At 44.0% G+C, this 22685-nt stretch overlaps 1 protein-coding gene across 1 annotated transcript in view; it reads left to right on the top strand.

Annotated features, from left to right (window-relative positions):
• The window catches only part of LOC139555243 (zinc finger transcription factor Trps1-like), a 246275-nt gene that overhangs the window by 45638 nt on the left and 177952 nt on the right, over positions 1 to 22685 (top strand). The window contains exons 3-4 of the mRNA XM_071368884.1: positions 11165 to 12228; positions 18788 to 20010. Of these exons, the coding sequence (XP_071224985.1) occupies positions 11165 to 12228; positions 18788 to 20010 (2287 nt within the window). The remainder of the gene's footprint in view (positions 1 to 11164; positions 12229 to 18787; positions 20011 to 22685) is intronic.

Genomic DNA, 22685 nt, shown 5'->3' with positions numbered 1-22685 from the left:
ATTTAGCCAGGACACCAGGGTTAACACCCCTACTCTAACAATAAGCACCATGGGATCTTTAGTGACCACAGAGAGTAAGGACACCCGATTAACATCCCATCCAGAAAGACAGCACCCTGCACAGGGCAATGTCCCCAATCACTGCCCTGGGGTATTGGGATATTTTCTTTAGACCAGAGGAAAGGGTGCCTCCTATTGGACCTCCAACACCACTTCCAGCAGCATCTGGTCTCCCATCCAGGACCAAACCTAAAAACCTAAAAACCCAAAAAGAAAAAAGTTGCAATAGTACTTTTTGTCCATCTTGAGACGTCGTAGCCAGTATACACTTCCTCAAAATAGTCAGAATAATCTAACTCAATAAATCTGTCATTCATTTTGACGTTCTTGCCGAGGAGATCTTAGACGCACTATTTGACATCTAACCGAGATGTTTGGGGCAGTATTTCTCAGGTGAAAAAAAAGGTGCATGAAAGCGAGTCATCTCTCGTTGAGTGACAACAAACACCTGATTGAAGAATCCCTGCTGTTGATCAATGATCGACGAGGGGCTGGACTTCGGCTACCAGAATACGTCTCGCCTCTAGAAAATATGTGGTGTGCCCAAAACAGGCGAAAAAAGCCTTGCCGAAGACCAAAACAAACAAAAACAAACAAAATGTCGTAATAATATACTCACAAACTGTTCCAAACTGTTTCGGATGGGGAGCATGCGGGCGCCTTTTGTGTGTTTCTCATAAGGCAGGGTGAGTCTTCACCGAGACATTTCGTTTTTATGATAATTAATTGCGCACACTCAATCTTGCATATGTGTTTTCCATAGACCCTCCTCGCGGTCGTAACATTACTCCTATGACAGTAATGTGATTTATATCTAATGTTGCAAATGATATTAAACGGCAAAAGAAAGACAGATTTGGGGTCTGGCGGCCGGGCCTCTTCTAACACAAAGCCTGTGGCAGCAGTGACATCATAAACGATGATGTAAAAAAAAGAAACGGGGGGGGGGGGGGAAAGCGACATTAAAAAGGAGAAAAGAAGGAGAAAGGTGGGACCAGCAGAGCTCTCTTAGACGTGACAACACACACATGGTATTCACACAGACCGGAGCGGGGGCCTGTCTCCACAGTGCTGCCTGCTGAATATACTGCTACTGAGAGACGAGAAGAAACACCGACGGACTAACACCAGTCAGGCAGTTTGTCAGCCAGCCAAGAGAGATTGTGTCATATAGTCTCGTTTTCGCTCCCTTATTGAAATAGCAGGCCGCGGAGCTAGACTGAGTAGAAGCAAAAGCTTTGGGTCTGTCTGTCAGTATGGCTCTTCAGAGAGCTTTTCTGTTTGGTTCCCACTCCCTTCCCAGGGCTTATGAGCCTCTGAGTTATTTAATTAGGGATGTGTTCATGTTCATATTTTGGCAGCCGGGCTCCCACCGGAGACAGAAAGCAATCAGGATAGGTATTTTATTTCTTTATCACAGCGATTTAAGAAGCTGTAAATAGTAGGGAAGTGAAATTGGCCCCGTTGGTTGGTTGGTGGAGTAGAGAAGAGGCCCCTGGGGGGGGGGGGGGGGGGTTGTGTAGGGGTGCTTGTCTGTGTGTGTGTGTGTGTGTGTGTGTGTGTGTTTTTCTGTGTGTGTGTGTGTGTTTGTTTGTCCCTACGGTGAATTTCTAAATACACGGTTAAATGATGAAGATGGTCAGACAGTCTGGTAATGTAGTTTTAATAAACATTCCTCGTTTCCCTTCCTCCAGCACAGCCTGGGTTTGTCCCTGGGCCTGAGAGGATCTACACGGGGACTGTGAGGAGGGTCTGGGGGGTCCGGGGGGGGGGTCCTCCAGCTGTGACCCCTGGTCATGTTTGGACCCTTCTGGATGACGCAGTTGTTCTGACTGAGACATGGTCAAAACCTGTAGTGAATAGAAACAAGGATTATGGGAATGGATACAGTAGGACTAGGTCTGTTTGAGACTGTCTGAATGGATACAGTAGTACTAGGTCTGTTTGAGACTGTCTGAATGGATACAGTAGGACTAGGTCTGTTTGAGACTGTCTAAATGGATACAGTAGGACTAGGTCTGTTTGAGACTGTCTGAATGGATACAGTAGGACTAGGACTGTTTGAGACTGTCTGAATGGATACAGTAGGACTAGGACTGTTTGAGACTGTCTGAATGGATACAGTAGGACTAGGTCTGTTTGAGACTGTCTGAATGGATACAGTAGGACTAGGTCTGTTTGAGACTGTCTGAATGGATACAGTAGGACTAGGTCTGTTTGAGACAGTCTGAATGGATACAGTAGGACTAGGTCTGTTTGAGACTGTCTGAATGGATACAGTAGGACTAAGTCTGTTTGAGACTGTCTGAATGGATACAGTAGGACTAGGTCTGTTTGAGACTGTCTGAATGGATACAGTAGGACTAGGTCTGTTTGAGACTGTCTGAATGGATACAGTAGGACTAGGTATGCTTGAGACTGTCTGAATGGATACAGTAGGACTAGGTCTGTTTGAGACTGTCTGAATGGATACAGTAGGACTAGGTCTGCAGCTTGATGTACAAGTACACCCCCTAAATGTTGACTATATAGCGGTGTTTGTCCTTGAAGAGAACTGTTGTTCTGTACCTTTGTAGAATCAGAATGCCGCAAGTGAGTCACAATGGACAACCATACAGAGTGCACTTTCAGAGTTGTAAAGTTATCCGTCATTGCTCAGATTGTGCTCTGATTGAGTATCATACTTTTGTCATTGAAGGCCAGATCATGCGTCACAAGAAATGTTCACACGGCATAAGTTGACTTCCATACACTATACTATACAGGACTTCTGTGGTGCATGACAATGGATGCTAATGAATTGTAAAGGAATGAACATTGTTTTCCCTGTGCTGCTGTTGTATGCATAATGAAAGTATGTAGTTTGTTAAAGGATAATGAATGATCTGTTCCCTGTTGTGTCTCACGGCGTACTCCTGATCACACCTTACGATGCAATGATGCAGGAATCATCAATCAAGTGACATGTAAGGGTACAGACTAGTCTTGGGCAGTGTACCGTATATGCCATATGCCGGGGTATTCAGACAGGAAGCAAACCAAAAGGGGGGCAAAACGTAAACGGGGAAGATCAGATAAAGGATCGTTATTTTAATAGAAATCAAATAGGGAGCCAACTTAAGGTGTTAACTCTGCACCTCTCTCCAGACAACTGGAGCACTGGGCCAGCCACTCTTAATATCACCTGGGCCAGCGACTCTTAATATCACCTGGGCCAGCCACTCTTAATATCACCTGGGCCAGCCACTCTTAATATCACCTGGGCCAGCCACTCTTAATATCACCTGGGCCAGCACAGGTGAAACACATTCGCACTAACAAGATGGCAACCAGCACAGGTGAAACACATTCGCACTAACAAGATGGCAACCAGCACAGGTGAAACACATTTGCACTAACAAGATGGCAACCAGCACAGGTGAAACACATTCGCACTAACAAGATGGCAACCAGCACAGGTGAAACACATTCGCACTAACAAGATGGCAACCAGCACAGGTGAAACACATTCGCACTAACAAGATGGCAACCAGCACAGGTGTAACACATTCGCACTAACAAGATGGCAACCAGCACAGGTGTAACACCTACTGACTAACGAGGTGACACTAATCGGTGCACCCCACTTGCTAACGTGCCACCGCCCAACATTGAAATATAGATGGAAGAAACAAAGCCGCACTGCTTCTTGACACAATGCCCGCTGAACCCGGAAGCCAACCAATGTGTCGGAGGAAACACTGTATAACTGCCAACCGTGTCAGCGTGCACTGCGCCCGGCCCGCCACAGGAGTCGCTAGAGCGCAACGGGACAAGGAAATCCCTGCCGGCCCAAACCCTCCCCTAACCCGGACGACGCATGGCCAATTGTGTACCGCCTCATGGGTCTCCCGGTCACGGCCAGCTGCAACACAGCCTGGGCTCGAACCTGGGTCTGTAGTGACGCAGGGCCTTAGACCGCTATGCCACTTGGGAGGCTGCTGATTGATGCTTTTAACCTAAAAACATCACAGAGGCCTGAAATGCCTTGAAGCTAATGTTGAACACCTGGCCCAGGCTTCACTAACTAAAACACTCTGAACATTGAGCCAGAGGATGGAGAGAGAGGGACAGGGTCCCACAACATAAATTTTCCGCCACACTAAAAACTTCATCAGAGGAAGGGGAAGGAAGGAAGGGAGAGAAGAGGAGCCGGGTATCCGTGTCCTAAGGATAACACAGCAAGGCTTCTCCTACAGAGGGAGGGAAGAAGAGAGAGAGAGAGAGAGGAGGTAATGAAACAGGACGTCCTACTTTGACATTTAAGATGACATATTTTGTTATGGTGTTGCCTCGTTACAAATGAGCATGTGTGTCACTGTGGTGTTTTTCACTGTGGTGTGTATCACTGTGGTGTGTATCACTGTGGTGTGTATCACTGTGGTGTGTATCACTGTGTTGTGTGTCACTGTGGTGTGTGTCACTGTGGTGTGTATCACTGTGGTGTATATCACTGTGGTGTATGTCACTGTGGTATGTGTCACTGTGGTGGGCCTGATGTGTCTCTCTTCCTGAGGTGTATCAATCAATCAAATTAATTTATAAAACCCTTCTTACATCATCTGATGTCACAAAGTGCTGTACAGAAACCCAGCCTGAAACCCCAAACAGCAAGCAATGCAGATGTAGAACCACGGTGGCTAGGAAAAACTCCCTAGAAAGGCCAGAACCTAGGAAGAAACCTAGAGAGGAACCAGGCTATGAGGGGTGGCCAGTCCTCTTCTGGTGGAGATGTAATAGGAGATGAAGGGAGCTCTCTCTCGCCGCTTCGCCGCACGCAGCTCCGTCACTAGGCATGTTATTGATTATAGCTCAGCGGGCTCTCTCTCTCCGCTTCGCCGCACGCAGCTCCGTCACTAGGCATGTTATTGATTATAGCTCAGCGGGCTCTCTCTCTCCGCTTCGCCGCACGCAGCTCCGTCACTAGGCATGTTATTGATTATAGCTCAGCGGGCTCTCTCTCTCGCCGCATCGCCGCACGCAGCTCCGTCACTAGGCATGTTATTGATTATAACTCAGCGGGCTCTCTCTCTCTGCTTCGCCGCACGCAGCTCCGTCACTAGGCATGTTATTGATTATAGCTCAGCGGGCTCTCTCTCTCTCCGCTTCGCCGCACGCAGCTCCGTCACTAGGCATGTTATTGATTATAGCTCAGCGGGCTCTCTCTCTCCGCTTCGCCGCACGCAGCTCCGTCACTAGGCATGTTATTGATTATAGCTCAGCGGGCTCTCTCTCTCGCCGCATCGCCGCACGCAGCTCCGTCACTAGGCATGTTATTGATTATAGCTCAGCGGGCTCTCTCTCTCTGCTTCGCCGCACGCAGCTCCGTCACTAGGCATGTTATTGATTATAGCTCAGCGGGCTCTCTCTCTCTGCTTCGCCGCACGCAGCTCCGTCACTAGGCATGTTATTGATTATAACTCAGCGGGCTCTCTCTCTCCGCTTCGCCGCACGCAGCTCCGTCACTAGGCATGTTATTGATTATAACTCAGCGGGCTCTCTCTCTCCGCTTCGCCGCACGCAGCTCCGTCACTAGGCATGTTATTGATTATAACTCAGCGGGCTCTCTCTCTCCGCTTCGCCGCACGCAGCTCCGTCACTAGGCATGTTATTGATTATAACTCAGCGGGCTCTCTCTCTCCGCTTCGCCGCACGCAGCTCCGTCACTAGGCATGTTATTGATTATAGTTCAGCGGGCTCTCTCTCTCTGCTTCGCCGCACGCAGCTCCGTCACTAGGCATGTTATTGATTATAACTCAGCGGGCTCTCTCTCTCCGCTTCACCGCACGCAGCTCCGTCACTAGGCATGTTATTGATTATAACTCAGCGGGCTCTCTCTCTCCGCTTCGCCGCACGCAGCTCCGTCACTAGGCATGGTATTGATTATAACTCAGCGGGCTCTCTCTCTCTGCTTCGCCGCACGCAGCTCCGTCACTAGGCATGTTATTGATTATAGCTCAGCGGGCTCTCTCTCTCCGCTTCGCCGCACGCAGCTCCGTCACTAGGCATGTTATTGATTATAACTCAGCGGGCTCTCTCTCTCTCCGCTTCGCCGCACGCAGCTCCGTCACTAGGCATGTTATTGATTATAGCTCAGCGGGCTCTCTCTCTCTGCTTCGCCGCACGCAGCTCCGTCACTAGGCATGTTATTGATTATAACTCAGCGGGCTCTCTCTCTCCGCTTCGCCGCACGCAGCTCCGTCACTAGGCATGTTATTGATTATAGCTCAGCGGGCTCTCTCTCTCTGCTTCGCCGCACGCAGCTCCGTCACTAGGCATGTTATTGATTATAGCTCAGCGGGCTCTCTCTCTTCGCTTCGCCGCACGCAGCTCCGTCACTAGGCATGTTATTGATTATAGCTCAGCGGGCTAATTCTTTTTTCTCCCACAAAGCATTTTACCTTACAATTCAATTTGACCATACAATCATACAATTCAATTTTACCATACAATTCAATTTTACCATACAATTCAATTTTACCATACATTTAAATTTTACCATACATTTAAATTTTACCATACATTCAGTTGTACCATGCAATTCAGTTGCACCATGCAATTCAGTTGTACCATACAATTCAGTTGTACCATACAATTCAGTTGTACCATACATTTAAATTTGACCATACAATTCAGTTATACCATACAATTCAGTTGTACCATACATTTACATTTTACCATACAATTCAGTTTTACCATACATTTAAATTTTACCATACATTCAGTTTTACCATACAATTCAGTTTTACCATACAATTCAGTTGTACCATGCAATTCAGTTGTACCATACAATTCAGTTGTACCATCCAATTCAGTTGTACCATCCAATTCAGTTGTACCATACATTTAAATTTTACCATACACTTCAGTTGTACCATGCAATTCAGTTGTGCCATCCAATTCAGTTGTACCATACATTTAAATTTTACCATCCAATTCAGTTGTACCATACATTTAATTTTTACCATACAATTCAGTTGTACCATACAGTTCAGTTGTACCATACAGTTCAGTTGTACCATACAGTTCAGTTGTACCATACAATTCAGTTGTACCATACAATTCAGTTGTACCATACAATTCAGTTGTACCATACATTTACATTTTACCATCCAATTCAGTTGTACCATACATAAAATTTTTACCATACAATTCAGTTGTACCATACAATTCAGTTGTACCATCCAATTCAGTTGTACCATACAATTCATTTGTACCATGCAATGCGAAATAAGCTGATCTTCAGTGGCTTCTGTGACGATATTGTGCTGCAAAATGATCAAATCAAATCATATTTGTCACATGCGCCGAATACAACAGGTGTGGAGCTTACCGTGAAATGCTTACTTACAAGCCCGTAACCAGCAATGCTTTAAGAACTTAAGAAAAAAAAGGGTTAAGCAAAAAATAGATAAGTAAAAAAAAATTGAAAATTGAAAATAATGAAGCTTGGCCCCAATGAGGTACTGGGCCGTACGCACTACCCTCTGTAGTGCCTTGCGGTCAGAGGCCAAGCAATTGCCGTAGCAGGCAGAGATGCAACCAGTCAGGATGCTCTCGATGGTGCAGCTGTAGAACCTTTTGAGGATCTGAAGACCCATGCCAAATCTTTTAAGTCTCCCGATGGGGAATAGGCTTTGTCGTCACCTCTTCACGACTGTTTTGGTGTGCTTGGACCATGATAGTTTGTTGGTGACATGGATACCAAGGAACTTGAAGCTCTCAACCTGCTCTACTGCAGCCTCGTCGATGAGAATGGGGGTGTGCTCGGTTCTCCTTTTCCTGTAGTGTAATTGTATGACATATCAGGGATAAAAACGTTTCTCTTTTATGAGTTGGGAGACATTTCATGCTAAATCACACTCCTCTGTTGAGGAACTTGAGCCGTGTATGGAACAACTAAAGCTCTGCTCTCACTGCTTCCTGGTGATATTACAAAAGAGCTAGATACAATGCTTCTGGGTAATGAACAGTGCTTTAGAAGATTATTTTGTCTGAGATGTGATTAAGGATGATATCAACATTTTTGGAGGGTTTACATTGATCCGAAGTTTATTGAAAGTAGAAATCCCGACGATTCTTCTGCTCCGCATGGGGGTGGGATGAGAGGGACTATTTTGTTACCCACTAGTAGTCTGGTATTCTTCTGAACACAGATTAGCTGTCATTTTCCTTACTTTGACTATAGTGAAACATTGATTTGTTGTTGAATGACGATTCCATTGTTTGCTTGATAACCTTTTCCCCGCTCCATGTCAGCTCCTCGCCGGGCTGACATGCGTCAGGTACACTCTCTTTCTTGTGTAATATTTTTGAGTTAGCCTTTGGGCAAATTTTCAGAGAGGTTAATGATTGCAAGCCATTTCGAGGGGTGTGATTCGATAATGAGGCCATGAGAAAGCCATTCCAAACTCTGGAACAAATTTACACAATCCCCATAGTTTTCAGGCCAGTTTAATTTCAACTCTTGTAAGTGTCAGTTTTCGGGGTCAAAGTCTGCTGGTAGCGGATTGTAAGCCGTTTATTAAAAGTGTGTTTCTGCTGCATTGAAGTCATAGACCCAGAGAACAAGTTAAAAATAATGCATTTTAAACACTAGGCCAATTATTCTGTTTTCATTGTTGATTAATCAAGTTAATTTATTTATTTTGATTAATAACATGCTTTTGTAGTTGTAAATTCCAGTTGTGGCAGAGTGATGGTAGAGATCCAACAGTGACTTGGTAGTGATTGAAACAGGGTAACTGGTGACATGTCGGTTGGAGCTGTTGCTTCACATTTTTCCTGTAGCTTTTATGAACACTGGTTGAGGCATTACAAACATACAGTGCTTTATTTAATACTCATTTTATTTACAACCTAAATTAGGAAATGACTCTCCATATGTTTCACTGGAGAAGAAATGAGACTGGCATTATGAGGAATTCTTAGGTCCCGTGGATGGAGAGAATTGGGTTTTAGTGAACTTAGACACACACACACTCACACACACACACACACACACACACACACACACACACACACACACACACACACACACACACACACACACACACACACACACACACACACACACACACACACACACACACAAACACACAGAAACAAACTGAAAATTGCTCTCATGCTGATCCCCTCCGTCCTACAAATTCATTTCATTCAGTTTGTACCGTAGCAAATCCGACTTAATGGTTTGTTTTATTTCGTCCCCGTTCTCTGCTAGACATACACATGGACAGTAATCCAACACTATGATCACTTTCTGCATTCCTTATAACTTAATATTCGACTACTTTGGCTGCCACTTCACAAGCCTTATCATTAACTACAGGCACACAGGTTTTACTGATCAAAATGTCATCAACAACGTTCAGCAACTGGTGTTGTTACTGGTTATAGAGGAGGAGCTGAACGGCCGCCATTGTTTTAAGTTGTACAAAAAAAGACCTATTTTTTTTGCTTTGTTAGTGGAGGAACTTCAACGTTTTTATGAGAGAGAGAGAGAGAGAGAGAGAGAGAGAGAGAGAGAGAGAGAGAGAGAGAGAGAGAGAGAGAGAGAGAGAGAGAGAGAGAGAGAGAGAGAGAGAGAGAGAGAGAGAGAGAGAGAGAGAGAGAGAGAGAGAGAGAGAGAGAGAGAGAGAGAGAGAGAGAGAGAGAGAGAACTAAACTACCACTGTCTCCATCTTATTTGGTACAGCCTTCAATTGATGTGGTTCTTGAATAGAGATCCAGTTCACTTAATCATTTTCCCTCAGCCGTGGCATGCAGTTACATGGGGAGTCTATTCCTCTATGTTTAATATACCTATTCCTGTATGTTTAATATACCTATTCCTCTATGCTTAATATACCTATTCTTCTATATTTAATATACCTATTCCTCTATGTTTAATATACCTATTCCTGTATGTTTAATATACCTATTCCTCTATGTTTAATATACCTATTCCCTTATATTTAATATACCTATTCCTCTATGTTTAATATACCTATTCCTCTATGTTTAATATACCTATTCCCTTATATTTAATATACCTATTCCTCTATGTTTAATATACCTATTCCTCTATGTTTAATATACCTATTCCTCTATGTTTAATATACCTATTCCCTTATATTTAATATACCTATTCCTGTATGTTTAATATACCTATTCCTCTATGCTTAATATACCTATTCTTCTATGTTTAATATACCTATTCCTGTATGTTTAATATACCTATTCCTCTATGTTTAATATACCTATTCCTCTATATTTAATATACCTATTCCTCTATGTTTAATATACCTATTCCTCTATGTTTAATATACCTATTTCTCTATGTTTAATATACCTAATCCTCTATATTTAATATACCTATTCCTCTATGTTTAATATACCTATTCCTCTATGTTTAATATACCTATTCATCTATGTGTAATATACCTATTCCTCTATGTTTAATATACCTATTCCTCTATATTTAATATACCTATTCCTCTATGTTTAATATACCTATTCCTCTATGTTTAATATACCTATTCCTCTATGTTTAATATACCTAATCCTCTATATTTAATATACCTATTCCTCTATGTTTAATATACCTATTCCCTTATATTTAATATACCTATTCCTCTATGTTTAATATACCTATTCCTGTATGTTTAATATACCTATTCCTCTATGTTTAATATATCTATTCCTCTATGTTTAATATACCTATTCCCTTATATTTAATATACCTATTCCTCTATGTTTAATATACCTATTCCTCTATGTTTAATATACCTATTCCTCTATGTTTAATATACCTATTCCTCTATGTTTAATATAACTATTCCTCTATGTTTAATATACCTATTCCTCTATGTTTAATATACCTATTTCTCTATGTTTAATATACCTGTTCCTCCATGTTTAATATACCTATTCCTCTATATTTAATATACCTATTCCTGTATGTTTAATATACCTATTCCTCTATGTTTAATATACCTATTCCTCTATGTTTTAATATACCTATTGCTCAAGGAAGTGTGACACTAAAACATTCTGTCTGTCTGTCTGTGCTGCCTGCCTGCAGATATGGTGAGGAAAAAGAACCCCCCTTTGAGAAGCTTCGGCGGTGAGGAAGAAGGAGAAGGTGAGGCTCTGGCCGCGGAAGCCACCGGGCCGGATAGCGAGGACAGTGCCGGGAGCCGGTCCTCAGAGCCCAACGGTGCCGACGGGCTGCTGCCGGCCGAACTAGGCCGGGCCCACGTGCCAGTCCCAGACGAGCAGGAGGACTCCTCTTCCTCCCCGGGCTCCGTCTCAGGCTCCATCAAGCGGGACGGAGGAGGGAGGGGCGGCGGAGGAGTGGGAACAGCGGCGGCAGTCAACACCGACAGGCCTGTCTTTAATTACCCCAGCCACAAGAAGGGAGGAAATGTAGCGTCCTTCCCCTGCCATGAGGTGACAGACTCAGATCTGCCGGCGCTCCCATCCTGGGCCGGGCCCGACGGGGCTGTGTCTCTGTCTCCGCTCAGATCAGAACCAGATGATGGGGACGGAAGACAGGCACGCAGCCCGGCGGGGGAGCTGCTGCTGGGGAATGCCGGGGAGAGAGGAGGGGGAGAAAGGGTGGGTGTCAGGGAGGGGTTGTTGCTGGGCGCCCGAGGGAGGGGCGTCATCATCCAGGGCTTCACCAGTAACGGGGAGGACAAGGACCACTCCTACAGCCCCACAGGGGGGATCTCAGTCCACCAGGATGGGGTGGAGGGCTCTGGAAACCCCTTGCTACGCCCCCTCCACCCACATAGGGGGGCAGGCGAGGGGGCCGAGAACATCACGCCCAGCCCCCTGGGGGCCTGCTCTCCCAAACTGCAGGACTTCAAGTGCAACATCTGTGGGTACGGTTACTACGGGAACGACCCCACGGACCTGATCAAGCACTATCGGAAGTACCACCTGGGCCTGCACAACCGCACGCGGCAGGACGCAGAGCTGGACACTAAGATACTGGCCCTGCACAACATGGTGGGCTTCTCCCCACAGAGCCAACACGCCAAAGACACTACACGGCCCCCGTCCTACACCGCCCTGACCGGGGCACCACTGCACTCTACAGGGTCCCCACGCTTCTTACTTAACGGCACCTACGACGTGCAGGTAAATATGCTCTGCACCTGAAAGAAAGTTTGTTGGCATTCAACAGTGCGTTGGTTAGTGGTTGTCTGTTTGTCTTTCATAACTACTGAAAGGTACCAGAATCACCCATCAGTAGTACTGTATAACAGTACAGTTCCTACTCGACTAGATGCCCAGGCGTTGTATTGCGTCAACCAATGGTTGCGTGCCACATCATTGACTGTGCAGTCGGTCATCAGATTGCTATATCATATGATGTGGTTAGCTGATATGTTGTGAATAGCTTTCCAGGCGTTGTAAGATCTGGCATGCGTCTGCAATGTAGTCTGCAGGAACTCAACCATTATCTGCATTGAAACCCAGGCCAGCCGGGGTTTGAGACTTGTCTCTTAGTGGGACATTTGAGTCATCAAAGTAACTGGACACCCATGGAGAGAGGCCTCATGGGAAGTGTAGTCGTTTTTATCACTGTAATAAATACAGTTGAAGTCGGAAGTTTACATACACCTTAGCCAAATACATTTAAACTCAGTTTTTCACAATTCCTGACATTTAATCCTATTAAAAAGTCCCTGTCTTAGGTCAGTTAGGATCACCACTTTATTTTAAGAATGTGAAATGTCAGAATAATAGTAGAGTGAATTATTTATCTCAGCTTTTATTTCTTTCATTACATTCCCAGTGGGTCAGAAGTTTACATACACTCAATGAGTGTATTTGGTAGCATTTCCTTGAAATTGTTTAACTTGGGTCAAACGTTTCGGGTAGCCTTCCACGAGCTTCCCACAATAAGTTGGGTGAATTTTGGCCCATTCCTCCTGACAGAGCTGGTGTAACTGAGTCAGGTTTGTAGGCCTCCTTGTTCGCACACGCTTTTTCAGTTCTGCCCACACAGTTTCTATAGGATTGAGGTCAGGGCTTTGTGATGGCCACTCCAATACCCTGCCTTTGTTGCCATTTTGCCACAACTTTGGAAGTATCCTTGGGGTCATTGTCCATTTGGAAGACCCATTTGCGACCAAGCTTTAACTTCCTGACTGATGTCTTGAGATGTTGCTTCAATATATCCACATCATATTCCTACCTCGTGATGACATCTATTTTGTGAAGTGCACCGGTCCCTCCTGAAGCAAAGCACCCCCACAACATGATGCTGCCACCCCCGTGCTTCACGGTTGGGATGGTGTTCTTCGGCTTTTAAGCCTCCCCCTTTTTCCTCCAAACATAACGATGGTCATTATGGCCAAACAGTTCTATTTTAGTTTCATCAGACCAGAGGACATTTCTCCAAAAAGTACGATCTTTGTCCCCATGTGCAGTTGCAAACCGTAGTCTGGCTTTTCTATGGCGGTTTTGGAGCAGTGGCTTCTACCTTGCTGAGCGGCCTTTCAGGTTATGTCGATATAGGACTCGTTTTACTGTGGATATAGATACTTTTGTACCTGTTACCTCCAGCATCTTCACAAGGTCCTTTGCTGTTGTTCTGAGATTGATTTGGTGTTTATGAGATCCCATGGTGTTTATACTTGCATACTATTGTTTGTACAGATGACCATGGTACCTTCAGGCGTTTGGAAATTGCTCCCAAGGATGAACCAGACTTGTGGAGGTCTACAATTGTTTTGTGTGGAGGTCTTGGCTAATTTCTTTAGAATTTCCCATGATGTCAAGCAAAGAGGCACTGAGTTTGAAGGTAGGCCTTGAAATACATCCACAGGTACACCTCCAATTGACTCAAATTATGTCAATTAGCCTATCAGAAGCTTCTAAAGCCATGACATAATTTTCTGGAATTTTCCAAGCTGTTTAAAGGCACAGTCAACTTAGTGTATGTAAACTTCTGACCCACTGGAATTGTGATACAGTGAAATAATCTGTCTGTAAACAGTTGTTGGAAAAATTACTTGTGTCATGCACAAAGTAGTTGTCTTAACCGACTTGCCAAAACTATAGTTTGTTAACAAGACATTTGTGGAGTGGTTGATAAACAAGTTTTAATGACTCCAACCTAAATGTATGTAAACTTCCGACTTCAACTGTACATCCCAACCTGAAACATTATGTTCATGGACTACACGTCCATAAAAATAACTATTTTATGACCCTCCATTTTGTAATAGCGTATTGTGGGCAGTCTGAGCTAATGTTTTTTGACCTAGAGAATAAATTGCTATGTTACTCACTGTTTTTTAGTTGAGCTTATTTGTAAAATGGTGTGTACTTCTTAGCTAATTTAATAGTTTAGTATTGACCAGGAATGATTTATAAATATGGTTTTAGGTTGTAGGTCTATTTCTATCACTCTATGAGTTATTAAATTGATGATGCATAACTCTTCAAAATATAGCTACATCCATCTTGTTTGTATTTGTTAGTTATTTGTTGTTTTGAAAGCTTTTCTCATCATTTTTGTGTGTGATTTATTTTATTGGCGTACACAGGTTAATTTGTAAAGTGGCACAACCATTTAGCGATTTCCTTGTGTACAGAAATAAACGTTTATATTGTATTAAGGGAATGCCTGCCAAACAAATATTGCACACATGGACCGTACAGTATGTGCACTGTTTGGGAGTCTTAAACATATGATCTAAAAAGAACCAGCCTCTGGTTGAAATGATTTCTAGCAATCTTTGTCTCGCTATCCATATCAATTGGATGTCTCCGGGTTCTAATATTGTCATTATATAAAAAATAAAAGAAATGTAATACAGTCATAAACACTGTTCTGTTTTCATCCCCTAGTGGGAATTTTCCATGCAGTAACATCGAAGGCTGCTCATTTCTCATTAGCCAATGAAAAGGGAGAAAAGATTGTAGGGAAGGGAGAGGGAGCCAGTGAAAACAGGGAACTCGATTTATTTTAAACGAGGGGTAATGAACAGATGTCAGAGCCATTTATCTGCACAGCTTTCGCTGCATGCGGTTTCTCCCTCCACTTCAACAATGTCATGTTTACAATTCGAGTGGTGCATTTAACTCTAGTGTTCCTTGTAAATGAGGTGAGTTTGTCCTGGGGTCTGGGCCTCTTAATGCCATATCATACAGCAGGCAGGGCCATTTGGCCTTTTAGCCCACCACAGATTGTAATTATGCACCTCTAACGTTGTTTTCCTCCTTGAAATATTCAGACTGTCTCGGACTAAGTGGGCTGATGTGTTGGTATGGCTGTCACCTTTTTTCTCTCTCTTTAATGGTCACGTCATGTTTGTGTGTGTGTGTGTGTGTGTGTGTGTGTTGGCGTGTGTGTGTGTGTGTGTGTGTGTGTGTGTGTGTGTGTGTGTGTGTGTGTGTGTGTGTGTGTGTGTGTGTGTGTGTGTGTGTGTGTGTGTGTGTGAGGGGAGTATTTGTGTGTATATGTGTCTGTGAGAAGAAAATCTCAGTGAACACCTGACCAGACAGACTTTTTGCATATTGTTATTTTTTTGGGATGCGTACCATTCCACACCCAAGTCAACGTTATGGGTGAACGTTTATTTTTAGCCTACTGCACATGTACACTCTGAGAGAGCCTGCGGATATCACTTTATCATTTTTAAATATGATATTATAATCTTGTGATGCTGCTCTGGTCTAATGACACTTTACAGTCTCTGGACTCTGGAGACGTTGGCGAGGCACAGTAAGACTCTACCCACTGATCTCAGAGTAGATAGTCTCACTGCATTCAGAAGACAGAGAAGAACAGACTTCATAGGACTGTAGTAGGACTTCATAGGACTGTAGTAGTACTGCATTGTACTGTTGCAAAATCGCAACAAAGTACAGTCAATTATGTCATTTATGACAATCCCTCATGTAAGACAAGCTCCATTTTCCCCCACTTAAAATCCCCAAACTGTGTTAAAATACTAAATGTTTTATACATTTATAATTCATTCCATCGTAGACATCTTATGGTATTTCATTGTATTTATTTTATTGCTAATATTTCAGAGGACATTTGGCTTGACTGTGTAGACCAGTCATATAATAAATGGTGTATGTAGCTAATCTCTTCAGGCAGTTTTAGGAGAGACCCACTCTGTTTTAGTCTTTTTATTTAGATTTTATTTTACTTAACCTTCATTTAACTAGGCAAGTCAGTTAACAACACATTTTTATTTACCAAAAGGCAAAAGGCCTTCTACGGGGATGGGGGTTGGGATTAAAGGTCATTTCTCATCGTCTAGAAAATAACACCAGGCTGCTTTAACCGCACACCAGGATCAAGACCTCCCTCTTACACACACTGGATAACCTTCCCATTATAGAACGTCTCTGGCTCCGGGATATTTCACACAGCAACACTTATGTTTCCGATTTGAGCCGTTTGTTGGAGACTTGGAGGTCATGGTGTGTAGGTTGATGAAATTCAGGGAACATGTTCGATTGCAAGGTTGGTTTGGTTTTGTTGCGCTTACTAGACAACAACCTTGCCTGCTGGATCCCTGCCAGGCACTCTCGATGTTCACGCTTGCACAAGCATCGGAAATACTTGGAAATAGAGATTGGATTTGTTGTGTATTATTAGGGAACAGGTGTTTTTTTAGTAGTGTTCTGATATAAACCCCTTCGTTCTATCACACTGCTTCTGGTTGGCTGCATTGTCAACTTGATCATCAAAACGATCTCAAGTTTGACACTTCTCTTCTTTAATAACACGAGGGAATTCATATTTGATCATGTCTAATAGACATTGTTATACAGCACGTCTTACCATATAAAGCAGCTGCTCTTACCTCAGGTGTTCTAGATTGTTCTATCAGCTGCTCTTACCCCAGGTGTTCTAGTTTGATCTGTCAGCTGCTCTTACCCCAGGTGTTCTAGTTTGATCTATCAGCTGCTCTTACCCCAGGTGTTCTAGATTGATCTATCAGCTGCTCTTACCCCAGGTGTTCTAGATTGTTCTATCAGCTGCTCTTACCCCAGGTGTTCTAGATTGATCTATCAGCTGCTCTTACCCCAGGTGTTCTAGTTTGATCTGTCAGCTGCTCTTACCCCAGGTGTTCTAGATTGATCTATCAGCTGCTCTTACCCCAGGTGTTCTAGTTTGATCTGTCAGCTGCTCTTACCCCAGGTGTTCTAGTTTGATCTGTCAGCTGCTCTTACCCCAGGTGTTCTAGATTGTTCTATCAGCTGCTCTTACCCCAGGTGTTCTAGTTTGATCTATCAGCTGCTCTTACCCCAGGTGTTCTAGTTTGATCTGTCAGCTGCTCTTACCCCAGGTGTTCTAGTTTGATCTATCAGCTGCTCTTACCCCAGGTGTTCTAGTTTGATCTGTCAGCTGCTCTTACCCCAGGTGTTCTAGTTTGATCTATCAGCTGCTCTTACCCCAGGTGTTCTAGTTTGATCTGTCAGCTGCTCTTACCCCAGGTGTTCTAGTTTGATCTATCAGCTGCTCTTACCTCAGGTGTTCTAGTTTGATCTATCAGCTGCTCTTACCTCAGGTGTTCTAGTTTGATCTATCAGCTGCTCTTACCCCAGGTGTTCTAGTTTGATCTATCAGCTGCTCTTACCCCAGGTGTTCTAGATTGATCTGTCAGCTGCTCTTACCCCAGGTGTTCTAGATTGTTCTATCAGCTGCTCTTACCCCAGGTGTTCTAGATTGTTCAATCAGCTGCTCTTACCCCAGGTGTTCTAGATTGTTCTATCAGCTGCTCTTACCCCAGGTGTTCTAGATTGTTCTATCAGCTGCTCTTACCCCAGGTGTTCTAGATTGTTCTATCAGCTGCTCTTACCCCAGGTGTTCTAGATTGATCTATCAGCTGCTCTTACCCCAGGTGTTCTAGTTTGTTCTATCAGCTGCTCTTACCCCAGGTGTTCTAGATTGTTCTATCAGCTGCTCTTACCCCAGGTGTTCTAGTTTGATCTGTCAGCTGCTCTTACCCCAGGTGTTCTAGATTGATCTATCAGCTGCTCTTACCCCAGGTGTTCTAGTTTGATCTGTCAGCTGCTCTTACCCCAGGTGTTCTAGATTGTTCTATCAGCTGCTCTTACCCCAGGTGTTCTAGTTTGATCTATCAGCTGCTCTTACCCCAGGTGTTCTAGTTTGTTCTATCAGCTGCTCTTACCCCAGGTGTTCTAGATTGATCCTTAACATCTCCTTATCTGCTCAATTCAATTAATCTGAAAAACCATTCTAAACGGAGCTATACCTCTCTGTAGATATAGATAATAGATTATATAGATCATACGCTTTTATCTTCCTTCCTGGTATCATGGCCTTTTCGTGTAGCTTATTGTCTGGGTGGGTGATGTCATTCGTTTTTTTTTCAGTGTCTGTGTGACTGACTCACGCATGTCTCTGTTTATATTCAAATATATATATATATATATTTGCACACAAGAAAAAATAGAAAACAATATGATCAGACTTAAAAGACAAATAAAAATTGCGTGGAGCTCTTCCAAATATTTATTACAAAAATAAAGAGTAGATTATTTATACATTTTTTACAAATTCTTACAAATAACAAATTACAAATAACACGAAGGAAAACATAAGATAAAAGTAAATCAGGGGAAGAAAGGAAATAAATTCAAGTAAAATGCATAATCAACATGAGTTACAGAAGTTTCTTTCCTCATTGTGCTCCAGGTGACGCTGGGAGATACCTTCATCGGCATCGGGAGGAAGACTCCGGACTGTCAGGGAAACACCAAGTACTTCCGCTGCAAGTTCTGTAACTTCACCTACATGGGAAGCTCCTCAGTGGAGCTGGAGCAACATTTCCTTTCTGCCCACCCCAACAAGATGAAGTCCCAGCCCCCGCCGCTGCCGAACGACGACAAGCCCTCGGAAAGGAAGGGGAACTATGTGACACGGGGTGGTGGCGTGGAGGGGGCGGAACCGGGAAAGTGGGAGGACCGGGTCGCGGTCCGTGCGGAGGACGACTCGGTGGCTGGCTACTCCGTCCCCATCCACACCACAGACTCGCCGGGCAGGACGGGGTCCGACGGCGGGGCCACAGACTCCCCTGGCTGGACGGGGGCCGACGACAGGGCCACAGACTCGCCTGGCTGTACGGGGTCCGACGGCGGCGCCACAGTGTTGGCCTATTACTGGTGTAAATACTGCAACTTCAGCTGTGAGTCGCCCAGCTCACAACGCCTCCTGGAGCATTATGAGAAGAGACACCGACAACCTGGAGGAGGAGGAGGAGGAGGAGGGGGGACCAGGGAGGGCAGCCCAGCCAAGAGGGAGCGATGGAGCAGCAAATCCAGGGACGGAGAGAGAGACCCCCATAGCCGGAGGAAAGACAAGACAGGAACGAGTGGCTCGATGGGCGCAACGGACTCGGAGACGGTGGTGACCAGCTACAACTGCCAGTTCTGTGACTTCCGCTACTCCATGAACCACGGGCCTGAGGTTATTGTGGTGGCGCCTCTGCTCCGCCACTACCAGCAGGCCCACAGCATCCACAAATGCACCATCAAGCACTGCCCGTTCTGCCCGCGCGGCCTCTGCAGCCCTGAGAAGCACCTGGGGGAGATCTCCTACCCGTTTGCTTGCAGGAAGAGCGCATGCTCCCACTGCGTCCTCCTTTTCCTCCAGCTATCCCCCCAGGGTAGCTCCCCAACTCCCAGGCCCAGCGTCACCCACCTGTGTGACCAGTGTCCCTACGCCACCAGCGACATCGACCTGCTTCTGCTGCACTACGACAGCGTCCATGCCACCCACGGCGTGCTGGAGGTCAAACCCGAGCAGGAGGGAGCTGAAATGGGGAGGTACTCGGCCCCTAAGGGCCCTCACGGGGAGCACTCATGCACCAAGTGCCATTTCATCACAGATGTGGAGGAGGAGATCTTCCGTCACTACAGGTGAGTAGTGGGAAGTTGAGTTGAGTTGGAGTTAGAATGTTATTAGAAAGACAAATTATAATACATGTGCAGAATTCTTGGAACTCCTTGGAACGCATTGGAACTCCTTAGAACTCCTTAGAACTGATTTGAACTCCTTAAAACTCATTGGAACTCCTTAGAACTCCTTAGAACTCTTTAGAACTCATTTGAAATCCTTAGAACTCCTTGGAACTCCTTGAAACTCATTGGAACTCCTTAGAACTCATTAGAACTCCTTAGAACTCCTTGGAACTCATTAGAACTTCTTGGAAGTCCTTGAAACTCATTGGAACTCCTTAGAACTCCTTAGAACTCCTTGGAACTCCTTGAAACTCATTGGAACTCCTTAGAACTCCGTAGAACACCTTGGAACTCCTTGGAAGTCCTTGGAACTCCTTGGAACTCAGTAGAACTTCTAGGAACTCATTGTGATGTCCCCTTTTACTCAATGCTCTCTTGTTGCTCACATGTTGTAGTTAGTCAACCGGTCGAGTAGTTAAAGGTTTGGAAAAATACATTATTTAGGACCGTTCTTCTTATCTTCTTAACCATAGAACATACAGTAAACGCACAATTTTGACATATGTAGACATTGGTATGGTGCTCGATATAATGAATATGAGGTTGACAAGTGGTACAATGGACTTTTAAGGTTTGGTTCAGCTTCCAATTGAAAACCTGAGTATCATTGGTAATAATGTTAGTTTAGTATGGTATCATGCATCATGGCTCAGTGCTAGAATCCAGCTAGTGTAAGCATTGTTGACATTGTTCTTAGTTCAATTTAGGGTTATGAGATTATCTGTTTTTGTGACGTTGAATAAGTAAATCCAGTTTTGCTTATAATGAACAACAGACTTGCACAGTCACACACAGTACATGCAGTTAATCAACTTTAGGGAATCAATAGTGAATTGTTTAAAGTCAGGTAATTCTGTAACCCCTTTGTGGGTTTAGATTTAGTCTTGCCTTTGGCAGGTGTGGATCCGTGTGTTTGGGTGCGTGTGTGTTTGTGTGTGTGTATGCATGTGTCTATGCATGCGTGCATGCCTGCTTGTGTGCATGTGTGTTTGTCTGAGGACAACTGCCACTTAACACTTCTTGAGAATACAGGGGGTGCTATTTTCCCATTAGCATAATTTGCTCTACAGATTAAACTGCCTCTTATTCAATTATTGCTCTTACTATATGCATATAAATAATACCATTGGAAAGAAAACAATCTCTAGTTTCTAAAACCGTTTCAATTTTGTCTCTGAGTGATACAGAAGTCATTTGACAGCACTTTCCATGACCAAGAAGAAAAAAGCAAGATGTGTATGCCAGCTTCAACGCTCTGCCTATATATGGTCGTGCCCCCTATGACCCGAAACACACCTCATTGGCCTTCCTCTGGGTGTCAAGAGGACGTCAGAGGAAAAATATCTTGTTTATCTGGGACTGACGTGAAATGAGAGCTAATTCTTTGGCGTGACCGACAACTTCCGCTTCTCTAAATCGTGCGACTTGTAGCTGCGATTGTCTTCTGTTGTGCGGCCATTATGGATGAAAACTATCTCCGTCTCGAAGTTTGTTTGATACATGTGACCAGATCATCGTAATGTATGTTTTTTCAATATAGTTTAATCAGATTATTTGAATTTTTTCGGGAGTTTTGTGGTGTTCCTTTGTCTGATTTTATTTACGTTTGAGAGATCCGTGCCACTCGACCAGTACCTGTGCTAAATGGAGTGGGAAAGGAACAATTCTGAACGGAACCAACGACTCATCTTGACAAAGGACACTTTGATCAACATTCTGATGAAAGATCAGCCATAGTAAGACCCAATTTACGATGTTATATCATATCTGTTGTGCATGTGAACTGGCCGTGGGCGCCTAGCCGAATCTGCCTGGTATAGCTATGCTAATTTAGCGCTACATTTTGTTTTCGTTATAAAACATTTAATAAATCTGAAATATTGTTTGGATTCACCAGATGTTGGGCTTTCAATATCTGTACGCTGTGTATTTTTCTGAAATGTTTTAAGATGAGTAATTCGTTATATGACGTTGGTCTCTGTAATTGTTCTGGCTGGGTCAGCACTATTTCAGATTGCAGCTGCAATGTAGAACTGTGATTTATACCTGAAAAATGCACATTTTTCCCCCAAAAAACTATGCTATACCATAAATATGTTATCAGACTGTCATCTTATGAAGTTGTTTCTTGGTTAGTGGCTATATATATTTTTATTTAGTCGAATTAGTGATAGCTACTGACGCAGGAAAAAACTATTGGGAGTAAAAAAATAGTGTCCTTTGCTAACGTGGTTAGCTAATAGATTTACATATTGTGTCTTCCCTGTAAAACATTTTAAAAATCTGAAATGGTGGCTTTATTCACAAGACCTGTATCTTTCATCTGGTGTCTTGGACTTGTGATTTAATGATATTTAGATGCTACAAGTTACTTGTGACGCTATGCTAGCTATGCTACTCAGTGGGGGGGGGGGGGGTGCTACCGGATCAGGGTTGGTGACTCTATTGCACTCTGTAATACCTCCACATAAGATATCAATTACATTAAACCAATTACATTCTGTTTCAGCTCAGCCGCCTGTTTAGATTCGGCTGTTTTGGAATGTATTGATAGATGTGAGTCTTGTGCAGTA

This window comes from Salvelinus alpinus, chromosome 26, assembly GCF_045679555.1.
Source record: "Salvelinus alpinus chromosome 26, SLU_Salpinus.1, whole genome shotgun sequence".
Taxonomy (NCBI): Eukaryota; Metazoa; Chordata; class Actinopteri; order Salmoniformes; family Salmonidae; genus Salvelinus; species Salvelinus alpinus.
The sequence above is the reverse complement of the archived record's forward strand: the minus strand, read 5'-3'. Positions and strand labels throughout refer to the sequence as shown.